Source organism: Colossoma macropomum, unplaced genomic scaffold, assembly GCF_904425465.1.
Source record: "Colossoma macropomum unplaced genomic scaffold, Colossoma_macropomum, whole genome shotgun sequence".
NCBI lineage: Eukaryota > Metazoa > Chordata > Actinopteri > Characiformes > Serrasalmidae > Colossoma > Colossoma macropomum.
Window position 1 is genome coordinate 13,908,229 of NW_023494810.1, and position 19,664 is coordinate 13,927,892.

The 19,664-nt window shown below is 37.8% G+C and overlaps 2 protein-coding genes across 3 annotated transcripts in view; both read right to left on the minus strand.

Annotated features, from left to right (window-relative positions):
- Window positions 1-709: 709 nt before the first annotated feature.
- hoxc6b (homeobox C6b) overlaps window positions 710-19,664 on the minus strand; it is a 30,579-nt gene continuing 11,624 nt past the window's right edge. Inside the window, exons 2-3 of one of the 2 annotated variants that reach the window (XM_036559035.1) lie at window positions 2,053-2,212; window positions 710-1,676 (exon numbers count right to left, since the gene is read on the minus strand). In XM_036559035.1, the coding sequence (XP_036414928.1) occupies window positions 1,378-1,676; window positions 2,053-2,212 (459 nt within the window). In that variant the 3' untranslated portion in view covers window positions 710-1,377. Of the gene's footprint in view, window positions 1,677-2,052; window positions 2,505-19,664 lie in introns of those variants that run through there. The other variant, XM_036559034.1, reaches the window with a different exon arrangement.
- On the minus strand, window positions 12,702-15,743 carry LOC118799286 (homeobox protein Hox-C8a-like). The gene is made up of 2 exons (XM_036559032.1): window positions 15,148-15,743; window positions 12,702-14,028 (listed from the first exon to the last, which is right to left on the minus strand). Exons 1-2 carry the CDS (start codon window positions 15,572-15,574, stop codon window positions 13,685-13,687), a joined length of 771 nt encoding a protein of 256 aa, XP_036414925.1. The 5' UTR covers window positions 15,575-15,743; the 3' UTR covers window positions 12,702-13,684.

Genomic DNA, 19,664 nt, shown 5'->3' on the forward strand with positions numbered 1-19,664 from the left:
TGTCTATATCTTCTTTGCTTTTATTAACTTCGCAGTTGAGAAGTTGAGTTCACTGTGGTAGATTTTTTTCAAAAAATCTAGCTCTCTAGCTTGAGATATTAAGGCATTATAAAGCGTTTCTGACAACAGTTACAGAACTCATGTCTAACAAAAACGTTTTGTAATTTACAAAGCTTGAATATTTCAATAAAGTTTGCTGGTTGAACAGCATGTGAACGTTATTGTGTTGATTTTGATTTTTTCCTGCAACCAAAAACTCGGGAATTCTGTTGCTCTGTAATTTTCGCATTGCTTAGAATAAGACAATATACAAACAGTTACTTCCAACTTACTGTTTCCTTCTATAACTTTTATTTACAGTGTGTTCGCTTAATAGCTTTCAAATTATTAACAAGCTAAGTTATGACTCAATCTCATGCAGCGTAGCTCTAGTGCTTGGTGAATGAATGAGAGACCCTGACAGGTCATAAATATTAGTAAAATAGAATAGTTTAGACTTGTCTTCACTTTGAGATTTGCCTTTTTCCATTTTATGTTATTATAAACTCTGTTGCAGTTTAAGAACTGCGCCGCTTTATTTAGGCATATGTGTTGATTCTTCATTGGTTATCATGAAAGACACTTAAATGTTGTAATATATAGAGAATTCTTTGATTATTTAGTTGGCCTGAATTACACGAACAAAAAACTAGCGTCGGGTTCGCCTTCAAAAGTATTTTATTTTGACGATACATTGTTTTCATGTTGCTGACCAATGTGGTCACAGTCTCACTGTGTACGGTTCAATCTAATGGCTAATAACAATGCACCTGAAAGCTGAGGCATTTACACAAATGCTGGGAATGTTGCGTCACACTTTTATATTCATAAACACGTTCAGACACAGTCACAATTCAGATTCAGTATACTTCATGTTTGCACCATTTTAATGCTTCATACAGTTAAACCATGTAAAAACAATTCAACATAAAAAACATAACAAAACAAAAGACAAGTTTTAACCTTTATAATGCCACAAGTCGTAGCCAATAGACACGATCTGATTTACTCAAATAACATGACATTTTTCTTTCTTGCTTTGCTAAGTATTAGCGTGGTATGCAACATACATTCATGGCAGAAATTTTGCCAACTGGTGGGCACAATTTGAGAGGCTACATTTGGGAATGAAGTGTGGAATGGAGTGTTTGGTTCCTAAACATAAGAAAACATGGAGAGGTCATACATCTCCGGCGTGCATATGGCACAAAAGAGTTTGTCTCGTTGAAAACAGTTTTGGCTTTTAAGCATTGCGCCAAACTTCAATAGGTAGTTTATTTCTGATAGGTAGTTACTCGTACAGCGGTTTAATACCGTAAAGAATTAACACGCCAGTCCTTATTCCTTCTTTTCATTCGTCGCCCCTTCTTCTTCCTCCTTGCCTTCTTCTTGGCTGCCAACCGACGGGACGCTGTCGTTTAGGGTGGAGGTGAGATTGCTTTCCTTCTTCCACTTCATGCGGCGGTTCTGAAACCAGATTTTGATCTGGCGTTCGGTAAGGCAAAGCGCGTTGGCAATTTCGATACGCCGGCGCCTCGTCAAGTAGCGGTTGAAATGAAACTCCTTCTCCAGTTCTAGTGTTTGGTAACGGGAGTAGATCTGGCGACCTCTCCGCCTGTCAGACCCATAGCCGACCCCTGTAGAGGACAAAAGAGGTTAAAACATACATTTCAGGGAATTACTGACAGCTTCAAGCCAAAAAACCTGCTCTAAATATATAGACTTAAATGTTCATTAGTTTAGATAACTTCGCATTTCACCAATTTACCTCCATCATCTAAGCAAGCTCCCATAAAGCCATAAAAGCTCCCAGAACTTGGGATTTGTTTTGAATGGGCTTCTGCTTTCTGACAGCGCGTGTATTTTGGCCAAAAGGGATTTCCCCAAGAGATAAAAGGCATTTATTGCAGAGTGACGAGGAGCTCCTCCACTGCTTTATGGGGTGATAAAACGTGAGTTTAAAGTCGTAAAAAGCAGCCCCCCAAAATTTATCTCTGGTGTTTAACTACTCACCACTGTGAGAGTTCATCCGCTGCATCCACGGATAAATCTGAACGGCGCTCTTTGGTTCCTGAGATGTGCTCCTGCCTTGTTCTGAAGCGTAGTCTTGCGCCAGAGAGCCCTGTGCGCTCTGTCCCAAGCTCTGCCTGCAGCTTGGGAGCACATCCTTGTCCTGGTAAAACACATTGGACCCGTAGTCATAAGGTGCCCGAGCAGAGCCGAACATAACGTTGTCTTGTGGTGAGTAGAACGGCGTGGAGTATATCCGGTTCTGGGCCACGGCGGCGCCATAGGACGAGAAGTGGCGAACGGGGTCATAAGTGGTGGAGTTCAGGGCCACATTGGGTAGAACCTCCTGGCTGCCGGTTAAATGGCACGAGAGCGACGGGTTCGTGAAATAGGAATTCATACCGTCCCTCTCTCCCCGTAAACCTCGCTCCCACTCTTTCCCTCCCTCCCTTACCTTCTCTGATTCTCCTTTCTCTCTCTCTCTTTCTCTCTATTTCGCTCCCTCCCTCGCTCGCTCAACTCTTCCTATCTCTGACAGTCTTTGTATTAATATTTTTTTCTTCCAAAACACAGAACCGCTATGTCATTTATTTCGGCAACGGCAATAAAAGGCACCATGTACGCAGCCGAGTGTTTCCAAAAGCCTCGTTCTAAGCTGGACAAAGATGACAGTGTCAGCTGACCACTTTCTGTCCAATCAAAGGCGTGAGGAAAGTGGGGAAAAAAATGAAGTCGACTTTTTCATTCTTTGCCCAAGTAACTGCATAGCTTACCCAGTCAGAATGTACACCGCGCTTGGAAGGAAATCCACATGCTTTTATTCACGTATAGTAACTTAGTGTCTCTTTCCCTTTCTTTCTCTCTTGCTGACACACACACATACACACACACACACACACACACACACACACACGCACGCGCGCGCGAAGCCTGCTTGTCGTTGCCTGATCCTGCCCAAACAAAGGACATTTTTGAATTTAGTGTCTAAAGGTTCCAAGCACTTCACAAAAAATAAAATACAACAAACATAAAATAAAATTTCACTAGATTTTTGAGTCGTTAAATATGGCGCGTCCGATTTCAGAACAGAACTGTACTGATGAAACAATAAAATATTTAATGACAATAAAAAACTTTGATATTTCAGAGGAAGGACTTCACGTGCGCTTTTTCATGATGCTACTAATTGGACAATCGCTATTTGGAAATGTGTTGTGTGTCCCTGTGTATAAGGAAAAGGTTAAGGCGAATGAAATAAGAAAACACATTTGACTCGTGTTAAAAATATGTCTTTTGAACGAAAATAATTTCACATTTTATTTTTTTACTTTTGGGGAAACTGCACGCGCAAATTCTTATGTTTTTTTCTAGTGGTTTAGATGTCAATGCTAAATCATAGTAGCCTACAGCGCGGCCTGATTTCATACAAACATGTCCAGATTGTTTTATCCATATTCTCATCTTATGACTAAAGACATATATCTTTCTAGTTTATGAAAAAATCACAAATGTAGGAAAAAAAAACACCAATGTAGGAGGTTTGGTCGTTTGCGCCTCCTTAAATGTAAGTCACTGCCACTATGTATAATAGCATAGCAAGATCCATGTAATGTTATTTATTTTTCCTTAGTTTACAGACAGTTTGATCAATGTATTCCATTTGCAAACAAAAAATACACTTGTCTGGCAGTTACAGTAATTTTGACATGAATTTTGCGGTTTTTATTTTACTTTTTACTTTCCTATACAGCGCTTTACATCGTATGATTTCTTAAAACTAGCTGCATACTTTACTGCGTGTGTCTGTGTCCTTTTGTGCAGAGGGAAATGTAAAAGGGAAGGGGGTCGTTTATGGCGGTTTTACTGCTAAAGAATGCCTTAACGCCTGAGCCGCTGAAGTCATAAAACCAGACAAATGTCAGCTTCCAGCAACAGCGCGTTTACCAGCAGCACGAGCGACAAAAAACTCTATTAATGGTTGTTTATTTTACTTACATTTACTTTTATTGTTGTCAATATTACTTGCACATCGTCGCTGTCGAGACAAAACCTTGTCATTCTTTGATAGAATTTAAAAGTACCAGCTGATCTTTACATTGCGTTAGCATTTCATGATGAACGGTCCAATTGAAATGCTCTAAAATGAACTGGAAAACAATCTGGTTTCATTAACTCCCATTCAAAGTTAAAAAGTTAAAATTTTTCTTCTCCTGTAAAGTTACCTTTTTGGAGATAGGAGGTTTTGTCTCGACAGCGATGGTATGCTGTGTACCTAAAGCCACAAAGCATTGGTGTGTTGGAGGATTTGCGCTCAGATTTCAAAATATGAAAAACGGCGCTAATGTTGTTTAGCCACATGCGGTTTAGCATGTTTCTCATCTGCTTGTGGACTATGTGGTCCACTGGGCTGAGAAGAAATTGATTCATTTTGAACGTTTCAATGCCACAGCACAACATAATAAAACAAACCGCACTCTACCTTGAGAAATGAGTACATCTGTCTTCACGCTGGTGCCTAAACCCAATTCTAAACAGAAGAAAAAAAAAGTTTGGACGCGGACAAGCGGCCATTGACAAGTCTGAATATGTTTCAGGGCAAGCATAACTGCAGGGCACAGCTGAAGATAAAGGGAAGTCGTGTGTAGCGCACTGTGCCTGAATGGCGAGCTTCTCATTTACGTAGCACACTGTCGGATACAAACCTGACAGGTCACTTTGATCCTGAACTCTGAAGCCTATTAACATAATTTAGGCCACATGAGTCGCGCTGCTGATTTGGCAGCAAAACAGACTATGATGAACGCATCCTGTACACGGTCCGCGATTGAAACAGCGCCAGGCCAAAAGCTGCGAACAGCCACCCAAACACTGGAAATGGAATTAGTCACGATCTACTCCCTTAAACACATTTGCTTGGGCGCAGGGTAGATCACAACTGACCAGCAGACATTATACCGCTGCGCAATATATAAAGTGAATATAAGCTGGAAAGGGAAAACAGAGCTCTTGTGGATCTGAAGTAGAAGCGTGCAGTGAAGTGTTTTATTGCATCCTTCTGGCGAGGGCCATGAGAAGTTGAACATGTTTCTGGGAGATGTCTCATTTGGAAGTCAAAAACAATATTGTTTATACTTTACCACCGGCCTAATATATATACATACATATATATATATATATATATATATATATATATATATATATTAATCGCTCTCTCTCTCTCTCTCTCTCTCTCTCTCTCTATATATATATATATATATATATATATATATATTACATATATAAATATATATGCATTTTTTTGCGGCTGTTCTTCACTTTTTGCGACTAAAATAAGTGAGAACAAAGAACAAACTACAATTAAACGCAGAAAGTAACTAAATAACTCTTAAAGTACTTCAGTAAATTTAAATTTATGGCTTTTACATTATAGGCCACAATTATAATTAATGAACTCACAAATGTACTGTACAAAAAGAACAAAAACTTTTGACTGGACTGATGCTAACACTGGTAGCACAGTTCATTTCTGGATAAAAATTAAAATGAATTCTTGAAAATTGCATTCACAACAACAACTACCACTAATGCATCTAATACTTCTACTATGCCATTATTATTATTATTATTATTATTATTATTATTATTATTTCAAACCACTCTTCAGTATGACGCCATGTTCTTTAAGCTCTAATGCCTTTCATGTCTCTGCTCCTTTATATCTAGCAGAGCCAGAGAGGCTCCTCTCGTGTTGCTTTCACAGTTAAATGGTTATGAGGTGTCGCTGATGTTTCCAAGACTAGAGAGACTTCCGCTGACGACCTTTTGGGGGGCTGTAAAATAGACACAATTGGTCCACGTTTGCTTCGGCTGCTGAATACATTGCGTCTGATCACGGAGTCATTTTTAAAGCTTGTAAAATTAACTCAAAACCACTTAGTCACAACTCACTGTTTGATCAGCTGCCCACTGCACACTGGAGTATTTTAGTGCATTTATTTGCTTGTTAAATGCATGAGCTCTAATCTGCTTTAGTTCACTCGAGATTCTGATATAGTTTTCAGCCTGCGGACACTTTGGAATTGTGTTTTGAGAACAAACATTAATATGATTCGAGTAAATATGTGATGGTAAACAAATATCAGAATACCGATTAGACAGAATTCAGTTTGACTTCGGTGAGGGGGGCTATCCTGTAATTGGACGGTAAATTTCAATTTAAAATTTCTATTTTTAATTTCAGTTTTGGAAACTTAAGAAACGTATTTGTAATTAAGGAGAATGAGGACTTCTGCCTGTTTCTTTTTGCATGTTCTCAAACCAGGGAAAACCACCTTACTTCCTCGTTTGACTCGACCATGAATGCAACAGCTCCACCTTAAGCCTCGCTGTGTTTTGGCTGCAGCTCCACTGGAAGTAGCCTGTCTTTAATTTACAGTGTTATCGTCTTTGTTTAAGCCACGAATGTTGCAGGAATTAGATACAAACCCAGCAGAACGAATGACTACAGAAGCTGGAAGGAAATGAATCAGTGAATGTCCACGATGAGCCAAATACAAAAGCTATTTTAAAGACCACAGCTCCATAGGTCCATAATATTTGTGGAAAAAAAAGCACAGAATTCCCGCAGTACATTCCTGGAATAACGCCATGACGTATATGAAGGCTGCTCACGTGGCTCGAGGCAAAGTGAAGTTAGAACTTTCACTGTACTGATTGGGTGTTTCAGAAACAATGAAACGTTCTGACACATTCAACATATGAAGATATCTGACTGTTGTTTCATAATTTTATATATATATAAAAAAAAATCAAATAAAATTTCATCAAGTGTTGGGTGTTGAATACAGTTTTTTGTATTTGGAGCTTAACTTGAAGTTCTTCCTTCAGCTTCACAGAAAATTATTATTGTTGTTTTTATTAATGGAGATTATGATGTGATGGCTAAAACTGTTGTTGATAACAATGAAAGTTGAACCTTATGCATTATATTGGCCTAACGCAGCATAAATAATATAAATATGTCCATTGTAAACAAACTGAGCTTAAAACTGAGTTAAATACAAGTTCACTTGTTATTACAGATCAATGTTTTTTTTAAGTAAACTATGTTTGGCTTCACCTCTAACACTGTTTTAATTTGAAAAACGTCTGGTTTGTAAAAACACATTGAAGGCAGGCTAATGGCATAGAACTGAACGCTAGATGGCAGCATCGACCTCTGCAATATGAGCAATTTAGGGACTCCATCCGTCAGTGTCAGTTGGTGGTCACGGAATTGAAATTTTGATCTGATTTCGGTTTTTACTGATTGCTTTTGAGGAAAAAAGCACGGAGGTAATCTTAGAATAGGCTGATTGTTTTATAATGATATATTAATCAAAATCAGGTGAACCACGAGCTGTCTTTCTTTTCTTACTTTCTAACATTCAAACTTTTAGATCTAAAAGCAAGTGCTAAGTACACATTTTGTGACGACAAGTAAATAACAAATAAAATATGCACACACGTCATACCAGCCTGCATTAAAACGTTTATTTTGTAATTATATATGGTTAAAGATGAACATCTAGAGTCTGGTGTATCATTTTTTAAAAATAAACGTCAGGGTAAGTGAAGCATTTCACAGTTTTCAATAAAATTATAAACAGGCTGTTTTAATCAAATCTGACTCTTTTCCACATTTTTGACTATTTTGTTTCTTCAGTGCACTTAAAAAAAAAGATGGTTCTTCGAGCGTTCTTTGGTAAAGTGTTTCTATATTATATATAGTCTTTCTATATAGAATCATGAGCACTCAAAGAACCATTTTATGGCCTAAATGGTTCTTTGTATGGTGAAATGGTTCTTCAGATTGATGGAGAAAGTGTTGTATATGGTTGTATACAGCACTAAAAGGGGTTCTTGGCATCGTAACAAAAGTTCGAACCGTATACAACATATTCTCCATCATTCTGAAAAACCACTTCACCATGCAAAGAACCATTTAAGTGTGCAAATGGTTCTTTGAGTATCCATATAGCACCACTGTCTTTACTAAAGAACCATCTTTTTTAAGAGTGTAGACTAAGAGTCGGTCTTGTAGTCGAATATCAGACTGCTGGGAAACAAACTTTATCTGGAATCTATTATAAGATATTTTGTGGCACTGATGTCAGAGAGGTCACCTCCTTTGTCAGTTCACGTCTGAAATCTGTCTGCCTGCCCAATTCCATACAAATTCACGGTCTAAATAAAGCCCACTGTCCTCGAGTGTCCTGGACACTCCAAGTGAGTAAACAAGCTGAAGTTTGAACGTCTCATTAATATGTCTCGCTTATCAATCACAATAATGAGAAAACATCCATAAACGACCCATATCTCGCTTTTATTCTGCTTTCAGCTGTATAAGAATCACACGCACAGCTCGTGAGTCTATATAAAAACATACAACCTAGGCTAATAAGTGTTTACAATGTTTCCCCAACATCTTAATTAAATTCAAGATAACATACAACCATATGCTCGCGGTAGGGTATATTCATTTTTACTGCTTAGATAGATGTCCGTTTAAACCACGTAAACTCTTAAAAATGGTTCTTCAAGGGTTTGAGTTTTAATAAAGGGAATGTGCCTATTTAGAACCATGAGTTTTATGTAGAACCATTTCATGCTTAAATGGTTCTTTGCATGTTGCAATTGATGGTGAACATGTTGTATATGGTACTACATAGAAGCTTTTTGAAAATGGTTCTAAATCGCGCCTAAAAAGGGTTCTGCTACTGTTACGATATCAAGCTTGTCACAATATTACCTTATTGGTGCTGTATAAAACCATTAATTTACAGAACCATTTCAAATACTAATTCAAGCATAGATTAGTTTGATATAAAACTCATGGTTCTAAATAAAACCATTGCATTTACCCAAGAACCCTCGAAGAACCATCTTTTTAGAGTGTCCATGTGAACCAATTAGAAACACATAGAACCGCGAGCTTACCTGCTTTCTCAAGCCGCTCCTGTGCTACACAGTAAGTGTCGCGCCCAGATGAAAGGAGGGCGGGGTGGCACTAAGCTGCATGAGGTGAAGTCAGTCACTTCATGAGAAATTCCATATCCTGTCTGAATCCTGTTGCGTCCAGGAACCCAATATTCGAGACTAGTTGCGTCGCGTCCCATGCTCGGCATCGAGTTTAGCCTAGCCCTCCGTGCGCGACAAAGGTGACGGGAGGCGAGACGTGAGGGAGCAGGGAGGAAGAGAGGAGCACACATACGCGCTAGAACCGAGACCGAGACTTCCCTGCTCTTTTTTACTCACTATTATATTTCAGTGCAAGGCTGCGGGACGCTATACTCCATTTTCCGCGCGTCTGGAGAGATGGGGAGCGAATATAACCGGAGCAAAGACAACAGTATAAAGTTCATGTTCATGGAGCATGCCATGTGACTCGCCGCAGCCAATCCCAGCCACGGCCTAGTCGTAAACTTTTATTGCTTAGCTGTAAATTTCCCACCAAACAACCAAGAATGTGTTGCGCCCCCTTCCAACGCCGCTCGACCCGTAGATTTCAGTGTAGGAAGCCGTCTCAAGATTCACATCTTCACATTCCAGTCACCTCTCAGAAGCTTTGTTTTGTTCAGAAATCTACATGAACATTGTTCCTGTCTACTTTTGCCTTTGCGACTGCTTCACCCAAATGACGTTCGGTGCGCCATCTGTACCACCAACGTACTATATTGACGTTCTTATTGAGGTTAGCGTGAAACTGAGAACTTAGGTTTAAGTTGGTTATGTGCTCACAGAAGATGTTAATCACTGACACCAACAATTACAGTATTTATTCAAACAAAAGCACTTTGGTTGGAATGGTATCCCCGGCGAACTGAGTTTTATGGAACGGACTAAACTTTGAGACCTGTAGAATTATGAATGATACTTGAACCCACCATGCTTTAAATCTGTCACTAATGCAACGAAATCAAATGAAAACATTAAAAAAAGGTCAGTTAATAAACAATTCCCAAGAATTACAGTTTTAATTCCATAAATGATGCTGACGACTCAATAAAATGACGGTAGTTTTAAAATTGTAGGCTTATGTGGAGAACATCGGACAGTTACCTCTATATAAAATGAAAATTAATCTGTACTATATTTAAGTGAGCGTTAATCTTTATTTGTGTCTGCTTATATATATATATATATATATATATATATATATATATATATATATATATATATATATAGCCAATGTTCCTATGCGTTTGGGCGTCTGTGGTAAAATTACATGTTATTGTGAAAATAAGTTAACACAATTCTCACATTTTAATGCACGATTGTTTTTTATCTGTTGAGTTTAACATATTGGGAGAAAAATAAGTAAAACATAAAATGTACAAAAGTTATGGCAAATTTTATATTTCATGTTTTCCTCTACTTTACGTTTTATATTTTCCATTATGTTAACCTTAAAATAGCTATGGTGATCTAAAATTAGCAGAAAAGCACACATTTAAGTTTGTAATAATAAATAAACGACGGACAAACAAGTTCGAGATCTGATACATGAATCAACATTTTTTAAACCATGTGATTGTATTAATATTTTCTCATATTTCAAATCTCAAATGAATTCGTTTGTTACTCTATCGCCACTATGTGGAAAAAAATCCATAATGATGGTACAATCCATCTATTCTTTATGGTTGTTTTATCTATTGTTCTAAGAAATTGAAAATATCCATCTGCTTTTCCTGTTCTAAGTATTACTCTATATAAATTTAATCTTTTTCCAAAGTAAATCTATGTATAGGTCGTGGCTGTCCAATAGCTTAGCCCCTTACCTTTTCACCTGCTGTCTGCTGACAGCTGCTCAAGTCAATTTGTCCGAGAAATCTTTCTTTGTGAAAAAAAAACAGCCCTAGCAAGATTAAAAATTACTAACAACACAATTTTTGTCCTGAAAAAATCGCTATTAGCCAATAGAACACAACAACACAATCCACAGCCTCTTCCCCAAATCATTAGCCCGATCTCTCATTTTATTTCATGAGTCTTTGCCCAAGAACGTTCCCCAAGTTGTTTTACAATTGCAGTCTTGCTCTGGCTACACTTTAGATGGCATGGGAAGAGCGCTGTCTGAATCAGGCCAATAGGCTGTTTGGGAGAATTTTAAAGACGCTAATGGGTTTATTGGCCAGCAATAAAGTTTACAGGCGATAACAGCCATTTTAGGAGTTCTCCTCCACTGGCAACATAAAAGTACAAAGGTCTGGCGGGTAGACAATACTCTAATACAACTGCCACTTCCTCAGAAAACTTCCGGAATGTCAGTAGTGACCACAAACACATTTGCCAGAAGACTGCTCGACTCGCCCATCTCGCTCCTGAGCCGGAGCTCTGCAGGTAGGCCTGAGCTTTTCTTATAGATGTGTTTGAAATGTGTACAATTTCATGAAATTGTTTTAGTTTGTTGGTTTATTTAAATACGGCTCAATCTTTGTTTTTTTGTTTTTTTTTGGTTAATATATTTAGGTACTATTTCTATTGAATATTGCGAGGCAATCAGCGCGTGTCCAAATGTAGAGTACCTTGATTGTTGATTCTTGTGCTTTACTGACGTTTAAGACAGCGTTGCAAAAGCCTATTTGTAAATAATATGCTCTCTCTCTCTCTCTCTCTCTCTCTACATATATATATATATATATATATATATATATATGTGTGTGTGTGTGTGTGTGTGTGTGTGTGTGTGTGTGTTTAGATTTACACCAACTGTAATGTAGTTGTTTCTTGTGTTGAAATTTGATGTTCAATGGTATGTTTATTATAGATAATTTATCTATAATAAACATACCATTATAGTTACATTTATAGTTATTTAGATATATAGTATACATTTATAGTTATTTAGATAATCTATTTGTGAAAGAAGTACTGGCACATGTGTTTCCTATGTTTAGCAGCTCCGCTTTTTTAACTATTACTATCTTACTATCTACCAAACAATGCACAGTAATATACAAACAACAAAACTACTGACAATGTTATGGTGCTCTGCTTTTGATAAGGTTGGCGCTTCCTGCGAGCACATGTCACCTGTACACATTACCTTGTACAGTACTAATGGTGAGTATGGACTAGCACGAGACGAGCTGTCTGTTTTGCAGGTCCAGAACAGTTCAGTTTAAATAGCACAGCGGATATTCTAGGAACAGAATTATCAAGAATTCTCTATTTGCGCTGCAAAGTATACCATCACTGATAGAACTAAACAGTGTTTAATACATTGGCTGATGTTATATTACTGATTGATTTCTCACATATAGACCCACGCCTGTTTATTTCGAATGAATGAACCGATGATCACTGCATGTGTTTACTGTAGATTTGACATTCCATAATGAGCTGATTGAAATTCGTCGACAGCCGTAATTGTTCAGCTTTATTTATATTTCAGCGTGAAATACACACATTCTAATAAAATATAGAAAACAATTCCAGAAATATTTCAATGACTGATGTTACAATTGTTTCCACATTTCCATACACAGCTTAAACAATCCCTGGTCTTTTATGACAACTTGCCAAATGCACAAACATCATAATGTTATAGAAACATTTTAGAAATACTGACATTCATTACACCAAACGCATGTCGATAGGTAGTCGAAGTTGATCAACGCGAAAACTCCTTCACTTGCTATATAAATAGTGTGGTCAATTTTAGAGATCAAGTAAAGTCAGCTCTAACAGCTAAAGTTTGCATAAATCTAAATTAAAGTGGCTATATGAGAAAGTGTTAATAAAGTTGAGACAAAGTGGATGAACGATGGCACACATTTCACCCAGAACCAGATGCACGAGATCTTTTTAAATCGTTGTTTTGGATGTTTGCGTCAATTTTTTGCATAAAACATTGAAGAGAAACATTGCCAATTTCCCGTGTTAGGTAGCATCACATGCAAAAATGATTAGGCGATAATTATAAGAACTACTTTCGTAAAAAGACACAAGCATTCTACAGCCTACAGCTAACCTACGAAAAAATTACGAAAAGAAATTACAGCACAGTAAAAAGTGAAACAGGTCTAAACTACAATCTCGTTTTGCATTGTTCCATGTACAGTATGTATATGACCTACATTTTTGGGTCGAACTCAATCGTAATGTGCGAATGTTTTGGTACACAAACAAAGCGCATAGGCCTAAACATTCAGGGCTGGTTTAAGCCTAATACTGGGTCAAGTTAATCTGAGTATGTTGCCTAATGTTTATGCGGAAGTCTTTAGAAATGTTAATTAAAGGTGAAATCTTGGCTTAATTCTATCATGTTTAAAATTTACCATTCCCCCACCAAACTTCGCACATTTCTGGCCTCAAAATAAAAGAATAAAAGTCTGAACTGCATCCTTGAGACTAGCCTAAACATTAGGAGTGATTGGAAAATGCATCACAGCACTTGGCTGAGGATGTTTGTTCGCATTGTGGTGGTGATCAGTGAGAAGGAAAGAGCTTTTATTGTGTGTTTAACATTTTTTTACTTCTTTCCCACCGTGGTCGTAAACAGTGCTCTCTCTCTCTCTCTACCCCTCTCCACACATACACACACGAGGCTCAACTTGAAGTCATATAACCATAAAAACCGGCCATAAAATCACTCTTTCGGCTCTTCTTCTTCTGCCGTTTCCTTTTTTTGCTGCTGCTCATCCCCCTCCGGTTCGCCCTCTCCTTCTCCCTCTCCTTCTCCATCTCCCTCACCCTCAGCCTCTGTCTCTGTCTCGCCCCTCTGACCCGGAAATTTATCCTTGTTGTTCTCTTTCTTCCATTTCATGCGTCGGTTCTGGAACCAGATCTTCACCTGCCGCTCCGTTAGCTTCAGCGAGTGCGACACTTCGATGCGCCGCTTGCGTGTAAGGTAAGGGTTGAAGAGGAACTCCTTCTCCAGCTCCAGGGTTTGGTAGCGGCTGTATGTCTGCCGGCCGCTACGCCTTCCTGGAGCTACGGATGGAAGGATGGAGAGGTTTCAACGTTTAGCAACGCTTTTTTGTGTCTGTCAATCAATAAACGTGGATCTCCACTTAAAAAATTAATGTTTTAACCAAAAAAGTAGTTAAACCCGGGGGACTTAAATTTTGAGTTGACTGACCGTCCAATATCCAACATCCTTATAAATTCTTCAGCGGACTCAAAATTCTAAGTAAACTAAGTTTACTCTCTTTTAAGTTAAAAAAAATTGCCAAAATTTATAGTGATATGTCTGGACTTTACTGGGCGTTAAGATTCACATAGACATAGATATTATTATAAACGTAATCAAACACTCACAGAGAGAGTGACAAATCTAATCTAACCCTACCAAAATATCACTACACCACTTGTCAGAACAGTCTATAACGGTAAGAGGTTTTAAGGTCATCTCTTTGGTGATATGATTAGTTGTGCTAGAACTGAGAACATGAATTGTTCACTGTCATCATATCTGAATGAAGAAAACCTCTACGCTAATAAACATGCAAAGCTTCCCTGCTGGCATAAACAGAAAATGAACCGACAGAAGTGTGCTACTTAAAAATTGGAAATATTTCAACATGAAATAAGTAAATTGTGTTGTTCTTTAAGTAATTGGTTTATGTCAAAACATAGACAAAATTTAATGAAAGCACATTTCAATGAATGAAAACTGTTAACGGTGCTCCAAAGAGAATTCTATTCCAGCGAAACCCAAGTAAATTACACCGAAATGTTTTAATATTGTTCAATCAACAGTTGAACTTTATGCTAAGGTAACAAAATATGTGTTCTCAGTCTGATTGAATGGAAATGTGTGGCTTAATTGAATTAAGTTCACCAAAAGGTTGCTTTAAACTTGCGTGAATCAGCTGTGTACATTGGCTCAGCATGAATAAAATGTTACACTATGGATAAATACTTGAGTAAGTTGATGTATTTCATTTGTGTGGAACCGATGTACACGTTTGAGTCAGCTTATTTCAGTGTTCATACAACAGTTTATTTTTTGAGTGCATGCAGCCTGTATTATTGGTGTTGTGTAGAGCAGATTGTGTTGACCAAAACCAAAAGAAAAGGATAATAAAGTAAAGCGATAGATGATCTAACCGTGGGGTCTCATCCAAGGGAACATAAGACCGGGCAGGTTTTGATTCAAATGGCCTTGTCGTTCTCCTAGATTGGTGCCAGCGGAAGATTTACAGTCTGGGTACTGCGCCACGCTCGCCTCTTGCTGAGCCCCATAAAGCGTTTGCCTCGGAAATGCTTCGTAGCCATAAAACGTGGTGGCATCGCCGTGGCACGCCAAGGCGCAGGGGCTCTGCTGATAACCAGGGGTCGACAGTCCCGACTGGAAGAAGTCCTGCGCGTGATGGGGCGCGTGCTGGAATGCCGGAGCCGCTGCTGATCCAGCCCCGTAAACTATCGCGTGGCTCCGGGTGACGCTTTGGGGGAACCTGCAGTCGTAGTAGGTCTGCTCCAGCCTCTCGCTTCCTTTATACTTGGAGTACAACGGGTTTACGAAATAGGTGCTCATGTCTCTTGTGGGCTTCCTCCGAGGACAGTGGTGTTTGTGCTGCTAAACAACAAGGTGACATTCGCTGCTTTCGAGCTCAGCTCTGCCCCAAAACGCCAGACGTGCCACCAAAAACCGTGAACCTATTTAAAAAAAAAGGTGAGTCAAGGAAGTCTTCAGCTCTCAGCCTCCAAAACATCTGCTCCTTTCTTTGTACCGCAGTTCCCCCTGTCTTCCGGTTCTGATTTGCCTCCTATTTGCAATCTTAAATCCAGTTCATGTCGTGAATGGTTGCTGGGTCTGGTTAGCTCTTCAGACAGCCACAAACGGTGTCTGCGCCCCTCAGCCCCCCCTTTTCCTCGCCAACCTTCAACCCCCTCCCCTCCTCGTTGCGTTCTTAGACGTCTACCTTGAGCAGAGCAAGCCTTGAGTCATCAGCCTCTGCCGTTCCTTTTAACAGTTACAGTTCCACATATACACCAAATACACTCTTAAAAAAAGGTTCTTCAAAGGTTCTGTACTAAAACTATGAACACTCAAAGAACCATTTGGATGCAAATAGGGTTTTTCTATTGTATGCAAGCTTGACATTGTAACAACAGCTGTATAAAACAGTGCTAGATAGAACCTTATTTAACACATTCTCCAGCAGTCCGAAGAACCATTTCATCATGCAGAGAACCAAATCTTTCTTTGAGCGTTCGTGGTTCTATATAGAACCACTGTCTTCACTAAAGAACATTTGAAGTACCGTCTTTTTTAAGAGTGTGTATTATATTGCTTCCTCACTGATAAAGTGGTGGTTTGTTTGGAATTACAGTAAACACATAATACCGCAATGGAAGCTTTAATAATAGATTTACTGTGACGCTGTGTTGTTATACATATCATTTAATAAGCACTTTTGTGGGTCCCTGCAGTTGTTGAGGCCTGATACATATGAGCATACTAAATGCTGCAATACAGCTAGAGGTGAGAGGTGCTAGGCTTATTGTTTATGTGACATAACATCAGTTTGCGATTTATGATTTATGGCTGAAAATACGCTCAGGCACATCAGCGACTAATAAATCTACGTCCAGCCTGATGACGAAAAAACAAGCACGCAAGGCCTTTTCCTACACTAAAATTCGAAATAACACGCCAACAAAGAGATAAAATCTGAGGTGAAAAACTAGCATTGACTGTTCTTACAGTGCTTATAAACTGGATGGTAAAGTATTTAACCCCATAGTTAGTAGCACACTATCTCCTCAATGTTTGAGGCTAAAATTAAAAGTAATAGTGATATTTTCGGTCTATTTCTTGAGAAATGTAGGATTTTATGAGACACAAAAAGTAATAAACAACCTTGTAAAGAATCGTCATGAAAGCTTATTTTCATTGATAGTCAGCATGCAAACGCTATTACATGTGGTTGCAGATCAACTGCACAAAAAAACTTTCTGCAATTCCAAAAAATTTAAACATAAATTTCTATCTGGCAAAAGAAAATGTGACTAATCAATGTTTGCTTGTCTCATTTTTGTTTTTTTGCTGTCATTATGCTGAAAATCATGTATTCATGAGCTATTAATCGTTAATTGTTGTTTAATTGGAAAGTATGTTAAAATGTTTTCATGTTAACTACATGCAATGAATAAACGCAAATCTGACATCATAATAAAAGTAAATTAGTTTTTTTCCACTTTTAAAGAATGTTCTTATCTTTTTTAATGAACATTGTTGCCCAATTTGAAATTTAAACCACACGATTAGTGAAATGCATTATATCTTTGAATTTACTGGATTGAAATGTGTTTATTGGTTCCACATAAATAAAATATGTCATTCGAACAGTTACTGTCCTTGATTTTGCTTACTTTTGGCTAGAATTGTACTGAAGTCATGATTCTTTCATTTAGATTTTAAAGCACCACTTTGTTTATGCTCTGTTGATAGCACTATTTTCATGAGCACTTATTGTCTTTGTAATTGTTAATTTTTAAGCCAAATACCTACAACAAGCAGTATTTCTCCACGTTGCTCCATGTTTGTGGATTTTGTAGGAGGCCCAGCTAGGTGTGCTGCCTCCCTGCTGGTGGATGTGTGATAGTGCACTCAATTTATCCATGCAAAGTAAGATATCTTAGAACATATGCAAGCAGCATTTAGTTGAGTAATTGTTTATAATTAATAAAACTGCTGCATTGAGCATAGCCGCACTGAGAGTGTTATTTATGCTAATGAACTAAGTACATTATAATACATTGTTCAGTATGTCCTTAATTTCAATTGATAACTCATATTTATGAAGCAATACGTAAGCATTTAAGAACAGTTTATGGTTGTTAGTTATTGTAATGCACTCTTAAGTTTCACAAAGTCACATGTAATTTAAACTTAAGACATTTTCCCATTATGACACTGTCATGAAGCATCATTCCCAATTCACAAAGCAGGTGCCTAAATAAAAGTGCAATATCAGGTTTACATACAGTGTTTGAGTGCAAAAGTATGTCTTTTCTTATTAAAGATTATTCACCAAGATATCTACATAAATGTTATAACAACTGTACTTAGTCATGAAGCTTTATATGGAACAAATGCCATTGCTTTAGTTTAAGGTCTCTTTTGCAAATGCAATGTTATGTATTTCATTAAACATTATATACTATAAATAGTTAAGCATTGCTTTATTGTTTTGTCAGAAACCATGTAGCTCAATGCTTATGTGTTATCAGGTTGTAGATATGTGCCTACAAATAACATTACTCAAAAATGATGTGTGATATGGACATTCATATTGCCAGACTAACTATAAGGTCAAAAGCTATTATTTGTATCTTGTATAATTTGCATTACACATAGACACTACATATTAGTTTATATGTTTGACTGATACAAACGTGCACGTATTTTCATCAGTTGCTGAATTAATGCAAATAAAAAACTCTCTTTTTGTATAGAAGCTTTGTGTGTTCTTTTTCTCATTTTTGTTGTTATTGTTGTTGTCAGTTAAGTGACAGAAAGACAGAAGGAGAAAGTGTAACCCATCAGTATATTTATGTACACCCTCAAAAGAGACAGTTCATCAAGGGTTCTTCAGTAAAGACAACTTTAATGCTTGAGTGGTTCTTTGCATGGTGATATGGTTTTATACAGACACTTTTTTTTTAAAAAAAGGTTCTATATAGCACCCTTTTTGGTGCTATACAGAACAAATTTCAAAATGGTGCTATATAGAACCATGTACAACACATTTCACAATGCAAAGAACCGTTTAAACATACAAATCAAATTAAATTGGAGTTTTTCTTTTGGATGAGTCAAGGTAGTGTCATGGGTGGTGGCTTTAGAGGTTTTTTGTTTGTTATTTTGGCTTCAGCTCATCCTGAAGTCTAAAACCCTGTGACTATTTGCCTTAATTAATAACACAAACTATTCTCTCAAGCATTAAATTGGTGTGCTGGTCTATTTGTTTTATGTTACTCTCTCATTACCCTAGACTAGAGCCCTGGTAGATGTAAACTGTGTGTGGACAGTAAAAAGGGGGTCATAACATAATGGTTCAATGTAGAACCATTGTCTTTACTAAAGAACCCTTGACCAACCATCTTTTTAAAGAGTGTAATAAGTGTATCAAGTATCTGTGCATAATTGAAATAGTATTAAGTTAAAAAAAGAGCAAGTGATTCAGCCTTTCTGTTACTTATGTTTTCACTTGAGCAAAGCTCACAGATGTATGTGAAGTGCATCTGGATCATTCATCTTCTTGTACGTGCAATTTACATTTAGCCTCAGATTTGAACAGTCTTTTTTCATTACATTATGGTACAGCTTTAGAGCCAGAACATAAAAACCGCACCATTTCTGTTCTTGTATGCTCGGGTTCAGCTAACAGCCGGACCAACAATGACCTCTGGCTAGTGAGCTAGCATTTCAGCTTCTCTGTCTGGTCTTTTGAGACGAGTAACACGCCAACGGTGGAAAGTCAGCGACCTCTAGCGTTCATTTCATTTACCAGCCCATTTTCACAACAACGTCCTATTTCTCTTGGAGGAAAGGCAATGTTGAAACGGTTTTATTGACGAGCCATTTAGACGTCTCGTAAAAAAACTTGTTTTATGCT